General features: G+C 42.4%; 1 protein-coding gene across 2 annotated transcripts in view; it reads left to right on the forward strand.

Annotated features, from left to right (window-relative positions):
• The window catches only part of CUL1 (cullin 1), a 275,377-nt gene that overhangs the window by 209,747 nt on the left and 49,529 nt on the right, over positions 1-16,101 (forward strand). For both annotated transcript variants that reach the window (XM_033930314.1, XM_033930315.1), the window contains 2 exons: positions 3,319-3,450; positions 9,212-9,304. In XM_033930314.1, coding sequence (XP_033786205.1) covers positions 3,319-3,450; positions 9,212-9,304 — 225 coding nt within the window. The remainder of the gene's footprint in view (positions 1-3,318; positions 3,451-9,211; positions 9,305-16,101) is intronic.

Below are 16,101 nucleotides of genomic sequence, written 5' to 3' on the forward strand. Positions count from 1 at the left end.
CCGGGGCCCACGCTGTGCGTTAGCAAAGGAGGGGGGTAAGCATCTTAATAAAAAATCTGGCCCACGGCTTAGCCTGTGTTTTGGATTTCGGCCCCTTATGTGATTTGAGTTTGACACCCCTGGTCTAGAATGTCTCACCTATCCAGGGTAAGTACATAATCTTTTTTTTTTTTTTAAAGGACATCATATCCATACTACTTCAGGCTCAAAAGAGGTCTACTTCATCAGCTTATACTAGAGTGTGGAAATGTTTTGAGGCATAGTGCGCAGAAAAGACCCTGTCTCCTTTTCATTTCTCAGTTCTCTCCTTTCTTAGGAGGGTTACAGGATACTTGGATACTTGAATGTCCAAGTTGCAGCACTGGCATGTTATAAGGGTCGATTAACTTCTTATCTGGATGTTATCTGTTTCCTAAAGGGTGGCTCCTGTCTGTGGCCACCTGTTTGAATATTCTGAATAGGAATTTAAGCCAAATGCTTCAGGCATTACAGCCTCCTCCCCCCCCCTCCCACTGCCCCTAACCAAACATGCTCAAGGATCTCACTTTGAAAATGATATTATTCCTGGTGGTGAACTCCTCAGCCAGAAGGAGAACTAAAAGCCCTTTCTGTAGAGACCTTTTCTGCACAAAGGCTAAGGTTTCTATCCATTGGGTTCCTTCTATCCCTAAATAAGGTGACTTTTCCTGTCCAGGGGCATAGCTATGGGTCGGGTCTGCCCAGTTTGGGTTCAGGCCCATCCACCCAGCAGCCACAAGCCACTGGCAGCAGTTCCTACATGCTGCTGGTGGCTCACATGGAAACCTTCCCTCTGGTGAGTTTGCGTTTTATGTCAGAGGGATGGCTTCCAAGTCAGCCACTGGCAGCGTGTAGGAACCACTGCCGGCAACTTAAGAAACAAAAATGCTGCATGTACTGGGGGGGGAAGAGAAAGAAAGAGAGAGGCTGCATGGGCTGGGGGGGGGGGGGAAGAGAGAGGCTGCTGGGGTGGGAGAGGAGAGGCCCACCTACTTTAGGCTCAGGCTTGCCCAAAATTGGCTGTCTGGCTATGCCACTGAAACAAGTCAGTCACCTTCCTTCATTGACCACAGAAGAGTATGGTATTCAGTTTTCCTCCTTAAGGCTCCTGGATGTTGAAAGTATTGATGATGTACTTGGAGGTGATCAACAAATTTTGAAGGTCAAATAGTTGGTGTTGGTTTGTCTGGTCTATTCAAGCCAAAAAAAGAGAGCAGCCAGCTTCTAAGGCTACCATAGCTGGATGGATTAAATAAACAATTTTGTTTACTTATCTTGTGGTTGGAAAGTAGTCTCCTATTCTGAATGCTTATTCCAGTGCAATAGGTGAGACATTCTAGACAGATGGGTACTATCCCCATGGCTGTGTGCTATCTACAGAAGGAATCCACTCTGGATTTTTTCTCTGTGCCTCTTCTCTACTTCACTGGGCTCCTTAGCTCCCTCTACAGTTTTTGCCTTCTGCAGGGGTGCCTGCAAGAGTAGTGTTTGTTCTACTTTCCACAATTTATTATTTTACTCTGTGTATTTTTTTGTCCCTTTTTGGGGGTTTCTGGTGCTGAGAGCAATTATTCAGCTCTGCCTGCATTAAGATCACACAGACTTCGGTCTGCAGTTGACAAGCTAATCCCTGTTGGTATCTGTCAGCCAGCCTGCATTTTACTTCATAGGAGCTTGGGACTGTTCTGATCTTTCTCCTGCCTAACAAAGACTGTGCGTAGACTGTTTGGCATCCGTTGGAGACTCGGTGATGTCTCGCAGGTTGCTGGCTGTGTCTTCTTACCTTTGCCCGTCCCTCAGCATGCCCATCAGTCTGCAAGGGTGTAGGTACAGTCAGGCATAAGGTCTGACTGGCAATCTGAAGATCCGCGTTGCAGAGGCATTCCCAACATTGGCAGGGATTTTCTAATTACAGCTATTGACAGAGAGCTGAGGCAGGCTGAAGCACATTTTCAGCACAGGTCACAGTGAATAAAGATTGTAACAGCCTTTGAGGTGAATTGGGGGAAGTTTGAAATCCGAAGGTGGTTTCAGCTTTCCATTTTAATCAGGAGATACGTTTGCCTGCTTCCATAGCTTTTCAGTGATTTTGGTTACTCTGGCATGTTAGTTGAACCGAACTTTGGTTTTATCCCAGACCTGTCATCTGTGAACATATACGCCACAGTGACCCCTGATGCAGGCATTCCTCGGACGCCGAAACACAGTGTTGTGTCGGGTCCACAGCTTCTGCTTGTGTCCTTTTATGAAATAAACAAGTTGGTTTTACATCAGTGTTCTTCAATGGAGTGCTCATTGTCCGTTCCCACTTCCTTTTGTACTGTTTTATACCCGTGGGTTCTCTGTCCTGTTGGACTTTTTGTAATATATTTGTCAACATCATCCCTTCCCTGGGGCCCATTTTCTTTCATTTCCTGTTTTCCCTCATGAATAGATAAACTAAACCAGAAAGATGCGTGTATGTATGTATACATACACGCATCTATAACCATCTATAACCATCTATAACCAGTTTGAGTATTCTATTGGCAGCATCTTCATGCATCTCACTTTTTTTTTAGGAGGACAGTCTAGCTAAGTAGACCTACATGTAAGGATTTGATCTCTAACTTGTCTTTAGGGAAATTAGTTACTTGTACTAAGTGTTGCCTATTGACATCAGGATTCAGTTTCTCACATACCTTTCCACTTACCCTTGGAGGTGCGTGATTACAAGCAGTATAACAATTGAGGAAGCACAATGTGATTGCACAGTACATGAAGCACAGCACATGCACGGTCACATCTCTAAAAACTTATAGAACGTGTATGAAGCTATAGAAGCTGTTTTATTGTGCAAGACTTTGTAGGATATTATTCTTCACTTGTGAGGACTTGAATCTTGCTGTCCATCTGGTTGTATGGTGAAAAAGAAAGGTGCAACAACAAAACAAAAAAAGAACTGCAGAAAATGTACAAGGTACAGGAATTTTTATTCAAGTCAATAAAAAGTTGTATATGCAAAATTGGTCCTTGATATTAAATAGTATGGACCAATTTTAGAAATACAACTTTTTTTTATTGACTTGAATAAAAATTCCTGTACCTTGTACATTTTCTGCAGTTCATTTTTGGTTTTGTTGTTGCATCTTCACTGCAGCTTTATCGGTTTCTTTTTTATTTTGAAAAAGGATAGTGAACATAAATTCAACACTAGAGGATAAAATAATGACATGAAAATCATACCAAATTGCTGGGGAGGAGGGTTTATTACTTACCATAAAGGTTCTGTAGAAATGCATATGTATTTGTTTTCCACAGTTGGAACGCAGTTACCAGCGGTTTACAGCATTTTATGCCAGTCGTCATAGTGGAAGAAAGCTTACCTGGCTGTATCAGCTGTCTAAAGGGGAACTGGTTACCAATTGCTTTAAAAACAGGTATACTTTACAGGTAAGCATAAAAGGGGCATTGAGGAAATTTGTACTCCAAAGATTAGTACTTAACCACATATTAGATTTACAGTTCACTAGGTGTGTCATTGTGGACAAGTGGGTTATCTCCCCATGACCTGTGAGCGAGCCTGTCCATAAGGTATCCGTTCAGAATTTTTTCTATAACCCTCCTACTTCACTGAGAGCTCTACTGCCATCTACAGTTTTTTCCTTCTGCACGTGAGCCGGAAGGTGTGTTCTGCTCTGCTCTTTTCTTTATTTTCAGATTTCTTTGTTTTTCAGTGCTTGGAGCTTCTTTGTTTGTGGGTCCAGTTCTGCCTGTGTGAAGAGGAAGCAGACAGTGGTCTGTAGCTGACAGGCCAATCTCTTGTGGTACCTATTGGCCAGCTTGCAGAAGTATTTTTGGAGCTCGGGGCCATCCCTGGTTAGAATTGCTTATCTACTGCTTGGTAGGGGTTTGAGCGCAGGCTGTCGGGCATCTGTAAAAGACTCGGGGTGCCACTCCCTTCTGGTTGTACATCCGTCAGTCCACAGGGGTGGGGGTTCAATCAGACGCCATGTCTGACTGACAGCTCAAAAATCAGTGTTGGAGGAGACATTCAGGATGAGGCAGTGATTTCTTCTCCCCGCCTTTCCAGCTATTATTCAGAGCTGAGGCAGGCTGCAGCACATTGCCAGCACAGGTCACAGTAAGTAAGGCTGTTAACAGCCTGTGAAGTGATTTTTGAGGGGTGAGAGGGGTGTCAAAAAATCCAGTTTTCAGTGTTTTATGCTTCTTCCTCTGTTCCCCCTCATAAAAAATCCTAAATTTGCTGGGTTTTCACCTTTTATTTAGTGTTTGGGTGTGGGGGGAGGGAGGGGGGTAGCAATTTTTGGTGCCAAAATCGTGACGGTGGCCATCTGGGATTTTAGTGATCTTTTTTTGAAAACTTTCCTGCAATTCCAAAACTTAATTTTTTTCCCCCCCTCAAAACTGGTTGGGATGGAGTCCTTGGGTTCTTTTATCCCTAATCCATGCCAGGAATGTGCAAATAGTGTGCCTTGGAAGCATCCGTGTGCCATGCCACATGTGAAAGAGAGGTGTGAGCATCTGGCTTAGCCTCTCCCTTGTGTTCTCAGGCTGAAGAAATGGTGACTAGCCCAATCAAGTGTTTTTCTTTTCTAGACTTTGGAATGCGAAAGCACGGCAGCCACAGAGCCCAAGAAACACAAATTGGAGCCATCCATGAGTACTCTCCATCACTTGATATGGCTTTTCCTCCTGAATTTGTTAATTTAATGTGGAACGTCTTTCAGGAAATATATAGAAAATAAAGTGGAATTGTCCTAGTCAGAGAGATGTACACAGAAATACAAGAAGAACTTCTGTCACAGTGCTCGCAGCCACAAGATGTTCTTTCTACTTACCCTCTCTTATGAGTGAAGTGAGGGTTCAGGCTTCTACTTTTCCCTGGCATCCAGACATTAATGTCTTGGTCACTGAGCAGTGGTGGTCCCTCAAGATTGTGAGAGCCATGTCTCAGCTGTATCCTATGGCACAGGTGTGCCAGCAATGTTTTACCCAGCCTAAAGTGGTGTAGTGCTCAAGGATATGCAGGATCGCTGCGTGGATATGGTTCTCGAGAGAATTTTCGAGGCATTGACTTTGGGTGTCAAAGTGGCCTCAGCAGTGTCCTTTGTGACACATACCTGTCTTTCCAGGCTATGTACTCTAGAGGACGAGGAGCCCGTACCCCAGCTCCTTTTGTCTGGAGTGGATTATATGGCAAATGCTCTCTCTAACATTATTTGTGTCATGAGCATGCAGAATGCTCTGGAGTTTCCACCTCTAAAGCTACTCTTAGCAAGCTCCCTTTTAAGGGGCTGTTGTTATTCAGAAACAGTGTGGACAAGTCTTATGTCTTGTGTGGTGGAACGTCAATCCAAGACTCTGTCTGACAACAGGCCCAGAAACCTCTAGAGGTTCTGGTCGCTCTTCTTTTTGTGGTTCCAGCAGTATTCCAGCTTTCTAGATCTGATGGAGGCCTACTTTCATATTTCAATTTTCCCAGCCCACAGAAAGGCTTTAAGGTTTCACATCCTAGAACAGCATTACCAGTTCTCGGCTCTGCGTTTTGGCCAGCCTACAGCTCCCTGCATATTCACCAAGGTGTGATGGTGGTAGTGGCAATCCACCTTCAAAAGATGGGGCTGCAAGTGGTTCCCTACCTGGACAACTGGCTGATCTGGACTCCTGTGTTGTCGATAGTCGATCAGGCGATACAAGACTTTAGAGGATCTAGGTTGGATTGTGAATTACTGAGAGTCATTTGTCTCTCATGCAAACCCTGGAGTAACTAAGTGTCTTGTTTGACACAGCGGCAGGCTGTGTCTATCTTCCAGAGACATGAAGACAGATACTTTGCTCTCATCACATGCCTCTTGACCAAACCAGCTTTCAGCATGGGACTATCTTTAAGTCCTAGGTTTAATGGCAGCCAAAATAGATGTCATGCCTTGGGCGAGAGCCCACATGTGTCATCTCCAGCATGCGTTATCCATGCGTTGGTCTCCGCAGACCGACTCGTTATAGAAGTCTTTCCCTTTGACGTTGGAGGCCAGGGCAAGCATGGATTGATTGCTCAGCCCTCAGTCTCTTACCAAGGGCATGCCCTTTCGGATAGCTTCTTGGGTGGTCATGATAATGGATGTCTGTCTCCTTGGCTAAGGAGATCGTTTCAACCGTTGATCTATTCGAGGGAGTTGGTCGCCCACTCAGAAGAAGTGGTCGATCAACTAACTGGAATTCCAAGCCATTTGGTTGGCTCTAATGAAGCTATAGGCCAGGCGGTCCAGGTCTTCTCGGAAAGTGCTACAGCAGTGGCCTATGTCAATCGCCAAGGGGGCACTAAAAGTGCCCATCTGTGTCTGGAGGCCCGCTTGCTCTTCACCTGGGTAGAATGTCATCTGCAGGCACTATTGGCGGCGTACATAGCAGGAGTGGACAATGTCCAAGCCAATTTCCTCAGCAAACAGACCTTGGATCTGGGCAAGTGGATGCTGTCAGAGACAGCATTCCAAACCATTGTTCACTGTTGGAATTGACTACAATTCAACCTCATGGCTACGGAAAAGAATAAAAAGGAGGACAGGTTCTTCAGTTGAAGATACAAGCCCAGAAACACAGGCCTGAGCATTGGTCCAATCATGGCCGCAGAGCATGCTTTTGTATGTCTTTACCCCATGGCCCATGATTGGCCGAATCCTTCAAAGGATTGCAAGTCATCGGGAAAAGGTCATTCTTGTAGCTCCGGACTGGCCATGCAGACCATGGTATATGGATCTGGTACATATTTGGACGAGTCCCGATTTCAGGTTTCAGGAAAAGGTGGAGTCGTTTTCAGCTCTGGTTTCTGTGGTGTTGCCTTTCCTTCCGGTCAGCCTTGACAAGGGACTTGTGGTGGCTTCCCTTTGGGTACAAGTTTCCAGGCTGTCTTGTTTCAGGGCTTGAGATTGCAGTTCTACGCTGGCATCACATCCAGACCTAGCCAGATTTTTGAAGAATGCACTGCGCATCAGACCTTTGGTCAAAGCTCCATCCTTTCATGGGAACTTAACGTGGTTCTGCGGGGGTTTCTTTCGAACCTCTGAAGGAGGCGTCGCTGATGGATTGTTCATAGTTCTTATGTTGTTTAGTTTGGACAGAACAGACTTCTTAGTTGGCACTGTTTTCCCATATTTCTTTCTATCATTCATATTTTTTTTTTCTCTATACCATTCTCCCAGGGGCACTTACTATCTAATGTACCTGGGGCAATGGGGGAATTAAGTGACTTGCCCAGGGTCACAAGGAGCAGCGTGGGTTTGAACCCACAACCTCAGGGTTTAACCACTGTGCCATACACTTCCTACTTCACCTGCTTGGCGACTAACCGTATGTGGCAGTAGAGCTCTCAGTGAAATAGGAGGGTTATAGAAAAAATCTGGAGTGGATTCCTTCTGCACAGGCTCATGGCCAAAGGGAGAAAATTTGCTTGTCCAGAATGACACACGTATCTACAGAACAAGATATTAGCAGGGTAAGAATTTAATCTTTCTTTTTGTGACAATATGATGCCAAGTAGAACAGATCTTTCGGAATTTTCTAGCAGAGACTGTTTTATAAGCTTGCTTGGGAATTCCCATGCTATAGTAGTAGAAATGTGCTAGTTCTGCCAACTGAGTTTTGTTGTAGGCTACTTAGCTGCCTTGATATTTTTTTCTTTTTATTTATTTCAAGCTGGGGTTGTTTTTGTTTTTTTTTAATCAATCTGGTAAAAAATATTTATATATTTCTGGTTTCCTAGTCAGACTTTAATTCTTTTTTCCTAAAAGTGATAAAAGATGAAAAAAAGTTTCTACTCAGCTTTTTCCTTTTATCCTACTACTTTTCCTAGCAGGATTAGGGAGTTGCATAGGGCTACTAGATGCTTTTTCTCTTGCCAGATATCTCTCTGAAGAAATCTTCCACATTTTTGATTTTGCCTGATCTCATCATGGCAGAGAACCAAGCCAGTGACTTCAGATTTTATCCCAAGTGTACACGAAAGTTGTCCAACACTAACCATCACAAATTATGCTTAATCTGCCTTGGTACTGTAGGAATGATGGCTGTGATATCTATTCAGCTCTGTCACCTGGGGCAGTGTAGTCTTAGCATTACATTTTGGCCTGGATTCTACAAACTACATCCCGATTGTAGGCAGCTGTAGGCGTCCTACGGCTGTCTAATCAGCAATCGGGACTCATATTTTTTTTAAAAAATGCTCCCCAGGCTGGCCGCCTATATTGAAGGTGCCTCCGGGAGCCTAGGGAGGCCCGCAAGCCTGCCTAAGCTTGCCTAAGGCTAGACGGTAGCCTTAGGCGAACCTAGGTGGCCCTACGCATCTCCCTAGTAGAGCAGGAGATGCTTACAATGTAGGTCAGCAAAATGCTGGCCTATATTGTAAGTAGACGCGGCCGCTATACTTATCACAGCAAGGGATCTCCCTGCTGTGATTAGTATAGAGGCTGCAGCTGCCAGTCTCCCCCCCTCCTGAACGAATGAGGCAGGAGGATGTCCAACCCCTCCTGCTGATGGGACCCCTCCCCTTCCCGACGAATGCTGGCAGGATGGTGCTCAACCCCTCCTGCCAGAAGACTACCCCCACCCCTCATAGTCACTGGCAGGAGGGTGCCCAACCCCTCCTGCCGGAAGAAAACCCACCCATTCCAGACCCTCCCCCCCAGCTAACCTTAAAAAGTTGGCCAGACGGACAGGTCTTCCCACTGTCTGGCCAGCAGGCCCAACTCTGTCAAATCTCATTAGAATCTCGGAGAGAGCGGGAGTCAGAAGACCTTGAGCATGTGCAGATGCTCAAGGCCCAGCAGAGATCACCAGCAGGTTCTTTCGGCACCGGCACATCCTGTGGGTTGGTGTTGTGTGCCGGTGCCCGATCGCGGTAAGGGTTTCAGCGGGCGAGGGAGCGATGCCGGTTCTCAGGGTTGGGGGCTCGCATATCGAGTCAATGCTCAGTTTGCAAGGCAAGATTTGCAAGAATGTTTTGCTCGTCTTGCAAAACACTCGCAAACTGAGGTTTGGCTGTACATCTTAGCATAAACACTTATACTTTTTCTTAGGCAACATGAGTAAATGCCCTAAGGGGGCAGAACAATCAAACATGCTGCTTAGAGGCTGTGGAAATAGTTTCTTTATTTATAATGATTCCAATTTCTATTTATCCATTTTCTTTTTTGGGAAGGCCTCCACATTCCAGATGGCAATCCTACTGCAGTATAACACAGAAGATGCCTACACCGTACAGCAGCTAACGGACAGCACACAGATAAAAATGGTACTTTTATATGCCTCAGTTTAATGACTACCTTGGGGAGGCAGGCAAGTTCATATAAGGGTTATCTATAGTTGCTGCTTGATGGAAATAACATTTTGCTATAATCATATGAATGTTACTTTTTATATGAGAATTCTGCTCAAATCTTTGATTATTTGAATATAGAATTTTTGATTAGTCTGCACATACTGCATATACTTACATATAAACAGATTTTTTGACCAAAAAAGAATTAAGAATTTAATCTTGGTTTGAGACCTATCTTCCTCCAGCAAGTTTTACCACTGATGGCATGGGCAGGAGCATGTAGAGATTGCTTCTGCCCCATCAGAGAGGTATGGTAGGCCTGGATGGGGGAGGAGGTTGCTACCGGTAGGTCTGGGATGGTGGTTTGTCTAGGGCAGTGTATTGTAAACTGTGTGGTGCGGCACACCAGTGTGTCTCCTGAGATTTCAGGTGTTCCGTGACACCCTGGTGAGGAGGAGGAGTCAGCCAGCATAGATAACTCTCCTCCTGGCCATTGTCTCTCCTCCTCTCCCTGCACCTCCCGGCTCCCTCCACCAAAGCAGGTCGCGGCCAGATGGACCTCCATGCATGCACGGACGTCGATACGATGTTGTGCATGTGCGTGATGTCACCGCGTCAACATCGTGCACTTCCAGCCGGGGCACTGTATTTAGTGTGCCACCAGCCAGAAAGTTTGCGAGACACTGGTCTAGGGGGTTGAGAGAGGGAGGAACTAGGTGTGAGTCTTGCTTGTTTGGAGGGAGGAAGGGACTCAGTGAGAACTCTGCCTATTTAAGAGGACTAGCAACAGCAAAGGAACTCCATAGGGAGGGAGAGAGAAGAAGTAATTCCAGACCTTATGAGAGTGGGAGGGAGAGAGGGGGAGGGGAATGCCATACATTACAGGGGAGACATGCTGGAATACATTTCTTTGTACAGCTCTTGTGTTTTGCCAACCTTGTTTTAAACTTCCATTTGGTTTTACCAGAATAAATGAACTTACAAGGACAAACAATTGCATAAATATTCTTTGGTATTATAATTGGTGAAACGTAACAATCGCTTTTTTTCAACAAGAGACACAGTGATCTTGAAACATTTAAGGCTCCTTTTATGAAACTGCAGTAGAGCTTTTTATGGGGGCCAGTGAAGTAAATGCTCCAACACTCATAGGAATTGAATGAGCGTCAGAGCATTTACCTCACTGGCCTGCGGTAAAATCTGTATCACAGTTTGATAAGAGGCCCTTGGTAATTGTTATCTGGGGAAAAAAATACATTCTCCACAACTATAAAAGCCAAAGAGATTCCTCTTAGAAACATTCTATGATAGTGTAGAAGAAACTAAAGTATCTCTTTAATTGCATCCCTAGTATAAGCAAATTTCTATCCTTGGTAGTAAGTGCAATATGGGGCACCTTGAGCTATAACAGAAAAAATTTATGAACCAAAATCAAATAAATAAATATGCTACACTTTAAAGGATTTCAGAAATCAACTGGCTAATAAATTGTTCTGGTCTAGACTGGCTTAAATGCCACTTACATGGCAAGAATTGAAAACACAGCTGATTTGCAAGTTAGATCTTCAAAAGTGGTTTTTGAATCACCAAGCAGCTTTATTGGCCAAAAACTATTTTAAGAATTTATTTCAAAAAGCTCAAAGAACATGTAAATGCTCCTGTTTACCAGTGGCATACTTCAGTTCCATAATTATGTAAATGTATTAAATTCCTGAAGGAGGAGGAGGCAGGATTGTAGGAAAGGTGACGTGCTTTCTTCAACGAACATCTTTTATTAGTAACCAAGTTTGCTTTCTCTGACGAGATGAATCAGACACAGGTGTGACTCCTATGCAGTGAAATGTCAAGCCCTAAAACTTCTACTGATAGGGAGAAAATCACTAGTATTCTGTGATGAAAAATAATATTGTTCTTTATTGAATCACAGCTCTATTATTGTATTTAAATTCTTAACCGGTTTACATTTAAAAAGCAGACACTTATCCACTATCAAAAGTAGATTCAGTTTCATAGAACGCTGCAACAAATCACGTGTTTAGGTGGAAAAACACATTATCTTCTGCAATTTCCAATCATTTACAGCATAAATGGCAAAACATCAGTAAAAGTCTATAGCAGCGTTAATAGATTGTGCAATTGGTGCAAAGTAGTGCAAAAACATTTTTTTGAAAGTGCTGAGGTGCTATTAAAGTGCAATTTAAGGTGCCATGTGCATTTTACTTCAATGCCTGGCCCCCCGACCCAGGTTTCGTATTCTTCGTCAGGAGGGGTCTAAGTAAAAAGCACACTAGTATTAAAAACAAGGCTGAAGATAAAACAAGCTTTACTCAATATTATAACCGAATCTAACCTTTCTTAAATCAAATGTTTAACTTCTCTCTTAACAATGTAAAGTTACTCAACATACCTTCTCAGGCGAGCTAAATCGGGGACTGACACCGGAAGAGGAACTGGCTGAAGTTACTGAAACTCCCGGATATAAATACAAGTACTTATGCTAACTCTCTCAACAGGTGAAAAGATTATTCTTAAAACAACGGAAATGACAAAATACCCGGGGACACCACACATACACTTATATATTTAACCACTCGATTTCTGAATTTAAGCCATTAGGGATTAATGTATTCCAATTGTAAATTAATCGTTGTTCTTTCTGTAATAAAAGTTTGCAAATATCTCCTTCATATTGATTAATATGTATGAGCACAGTGTATCTAAGATCTTGCAACGAGTGATTTTCCTTCAACCAATGATCCACCAGGGGTGCTGTGTCTCTGCCCCTACGGATATTACTAAGATGTTCAATAATGCGTGTTTTAATTTTTCTACTAGTTTGTCCGATATATAATAAACCGCACGGGCAGATCACGCAATAAACCACTGCCTGGGAGTCACAGTTAATACCTGTGATAAGATTGAATTTCTTCCCTTGTGAATTTGGAATAAGTATAAATGGTTGGCACCATATATAACCACAAGTGCTACAATGACCGCACGGTTTGTGAGCCGGCAATCTTTGTCTGCAATGGGTCCCCCTCCGGCATCGAAGCTTTTCACCCAAGTTACGCGCCCTCGTAAAAGCAAATTTGGGTTTATCTTTGAGTGACGGATAGTACTGTACTATAGGCCAGTATTTTAAAATAATTTTTTTAATAGCATTACTCTTGTTAGTAAAAGGTAATACGCATACCGTATGAGAGTCATTATCCTTCTCCGTTGGATGCATGAGCCAAGAACGATGACAGTTCTTGGCTCGCTTCCAAGCTCTTTTAATTATTTTTTTAGGATAACCTACCATAGCTTGCCTCTACATGACTCATTTTGAGGAGACGTTTGTGTACAGTTCCAGCCATTTCTGTCATATAATGTGCTGGAGACGTTTTATTGATGATGTGTTTTTTGTGTGGACTGGTGGAGAGGCTGAGCTTGATGTGTTTTTAACAGAAATTAATTAGAAGGATCCGAATATTAAATTTACGCATAAGAAGGATAAGGTTAATATATCATTTTTGGATATTGACCTTTATATTCATGATAATGCTATCTCCACCAGTCTACACAGAAAACCATCTGATCGCAATGCACTCCTCCAGTATCAAAGCTTTCACCCTCGTTCTCTTAAAAATAGTATACCAGTAGGCCAATTTCTTCGCATATGCCGAATTTGTTCAGACGAAATTGATTTTAATAATCAAGCTATGGATTTGTATTTCAAATTTGTAGAACGAGGTTATCCTAAAAAAATAATTTGGAAGCGAGCCAAGAACTGTCATCGTTCTTGGCTCATGCATCCAACGGAGAAGGATAATGACTCTCATACGGTATGTGTATTACCTTTTACTAACAAGAGTAATGCTATTAAAAAATTATTTTAAAATACTGGCCTATAGTACAGTACTATCCGTCACTCAAAGATAAACCCAAATTTGCTTTTACGAGGGCGCGTAACTTGGGTGAAAAGCTTCGATGCCGGAGGGGGACCCATTGCAGACAAAGATTGCCGGCTCACAAACCGTGCGGTCATTGTAGCACTTGTGGTTATATATGGTGCCAACTGCCAACCATTTATACTTATTCCAAATTCACAAGGGAAGAAATTCAATCTTATCACAGGTACTAACTGTGACTCCCAGGCAGTGGTTTATTGCGTGATCTGCCCGTGAGGTTTATTATATATCGGACAAACTAGAAGAAAAATTAAAACACGCATTATTGAACATCTTAGTAATATCCGTAGGGGCAGAGACACAGCACCCCTGGTGGATCATTGGTTGAAGGAAAATCACTCGTTGCAAGATCTTAGATACACTGTGCTCATACATATTAATCAATATGAAGGAGATATTTGCAAACTTTTATTACAGAAAGAACAACGATTAATTTACAATTGGAATACATTAATCCCTAATGGCTTAAATTCAGAAATCGAGTGGTTAAATATATAAGTGTATGTGTGGTGTCCCCGGGTATTTTGTCATTTCCGTTGTTTTAAGAATAATCTTTTCACCTGTTGAGAGTGTTAGCATAAGTACTTGTATTTATATCCGGGAGTTTCAGTAACTTCAGCCAGTTCCTCTTCCGGTGTCAGTCCCCGATTTAGCTCGCCTGAGAAGGTATGTTGAGTAACTTTACATTGTTAAGAGAGAAGTTAAACATTTGATTTAAGAAAGGTTAGATTCGGTTATAATATTGAGTAAAGCTTGTTTTATCTTCAGTCTTGTTTTTAATACTAGTGTGCTTTTTACTTAGACCCCTCCTGATGAAGAATACGAAACCTGGGTTGGGGGGCCAGGCATTGAAGTAAAATGCACATGGCACCTTAAATTGCACTTTAATAGCACCTCAGCACTTTCAAAAAAATGTTTTTGCACTACTTTGCACCAATTGCACAATCTATTAACGCTGCTATAGACTTTTACTGATGTTTTGCCATTTGTGCTGTAAATGGTTGGAAATTGCAGAAGATAATGTGTTTTTCCACCTAAACACGTGATTTGATGCAGCGTTCTATGAAACTGAATCTACTTTTGATAGTGGATAAGTGTCTGCTTTTTAAATGTAAACCTGTTAAGAATTTAAATACAATAATAGAGCTGTGATTCAATAAAGAACAAGCCCTAAAACTTACCATCTTATAATAGCTGCAGTCACAAAAATGAATGGAGCATGCTGTGCACCCACAGGATTGCTTCACTGTAAATGTATATAAAGGGCTTTTATCACACTTTTTATGAGGAAGGAAAAAAGCTGAATAAATTAGGTCCTCAGTGAAACATACTATATTTCTAGTTTCATTTGACCTGAATCAGAGGAATAGTTTAAAATCAAAATGTTGGCATAATTTGAAGTATGACAAAAAGTATGGACGAAAAGAAAGGAAAAATGTCTTATTGATAATTTTATTTGGTCTGAACAGATCAGAAACTCACCTGTTTGTTTTCTATTCATTTCTGCTTAGAACGTAGCATTATTTCATTTTATAGACTTCATTCATGCTTCTCCAGGCTCGGTACAACTGTATGTCAGTTAAAGATATTCAATAAACAACAAAAAGTGGAGTAGTAATAATTTTTTTAAAATATATAGATTACAAAAATGTCTGAATAATATCTTTATCACAATCAAACTGCTTTAGATGTTGCTTGTATACTGATATACTTTATCCTAGGACAAGCAAGCAGCATATTCTCACATGTGAGTGACATCATCCATAGAGCCCGGTATGGACAGTGCTAAAGTGTACTGTCGCGTTAAGCTTTTGCAAAGCTTCAATACTACCAGCACCGCGTTAGTGCCTTCTCGCCCAACATTGGCTCGCGGTTCCTCAGTTCTTCATTTTCCACAGAGCAAAGAAGTTGTGTCTAGACTCTGTCCATACAAGTAGCCTTACCATCAACTATTTTTTGTCTTTTCTGCTCATTTTCTTTTATTATCTAATTAGTGGTTAGAGCTTTGGATTCTTGCCCAGAAATAGCTAAGAAGAAAAAATTTAAATTGAATCAGGTTAGGCAGACTGGATGGACCATTCAGATCTTTATCTGCCATCATCTATTATGTTACTATGTTGTGTTGTCATTGTGTTTTCTTTCTTTACTGTTGCTTTGTTTTTTTCATCGTATTTTCGACGTTCAAACTTCTCTCAGTGGGGACAAAGTCAAAGATGTGATGCAATGACTTACTCGACATGAAGCATAGCTGAGCTACTTTAGTGGGGGGTCTAAGTCTAAGACTCAACCATCTAAATCGTCTCCGAATCCTTATTCTTCTTACAAGAAGCACTATCCAGCAACCTCATCCTCTTCTAGACCTCTGCTCCAGAAAAGACAAAGAACACAGAAGCCTCAGACTTCTGCTCCACAGAAATCAACTCAGTCTCTTTGACATACTACTAGAGAGCATAACCACAATTCCTCCAATTCAGCCATCTCTCCAACCCATTGGAGGCCATCATCGGTGATCTCTCATTACCATGGACGCTTGGGTCTTCAAAGTCATACAGGTGGGGTACTCTCTTCATTTCATCACCATTCCTTCAAACAACCCTCCAAGAGAGTCCTCTTTCACATCTTAACAGACATCCCTTCTTCAGGAAATCAAAGCACTTCTTCAACTAAATGTCAGTACCCCCTTCCCAGAAAAATCAGGGGTTCTACTTCAGGTATTTCCTAATTCCAAAGATGACTGGAGGTCTTCATCCCATTCTTGACCTATGTGCCATCAACAAATATTTAGTCAAAGAAACGTTTTGCATGCTATCTCTGGAAACT

This window comes from Geotrypetes seraphini, chromosome 2, assembly GCF_902459505.1.
Source record: "Geotrypetes seraphini chromosome 2, aGeoSer1.1, whole genome shotgun sequence".
Taxonomy (NCBI): Eukaryota; Metazoa; Chordata; class Amphibia; order Gymnophiona; family Dermophiidae; genus Geotrypetes; species Geotrypetes seraphini.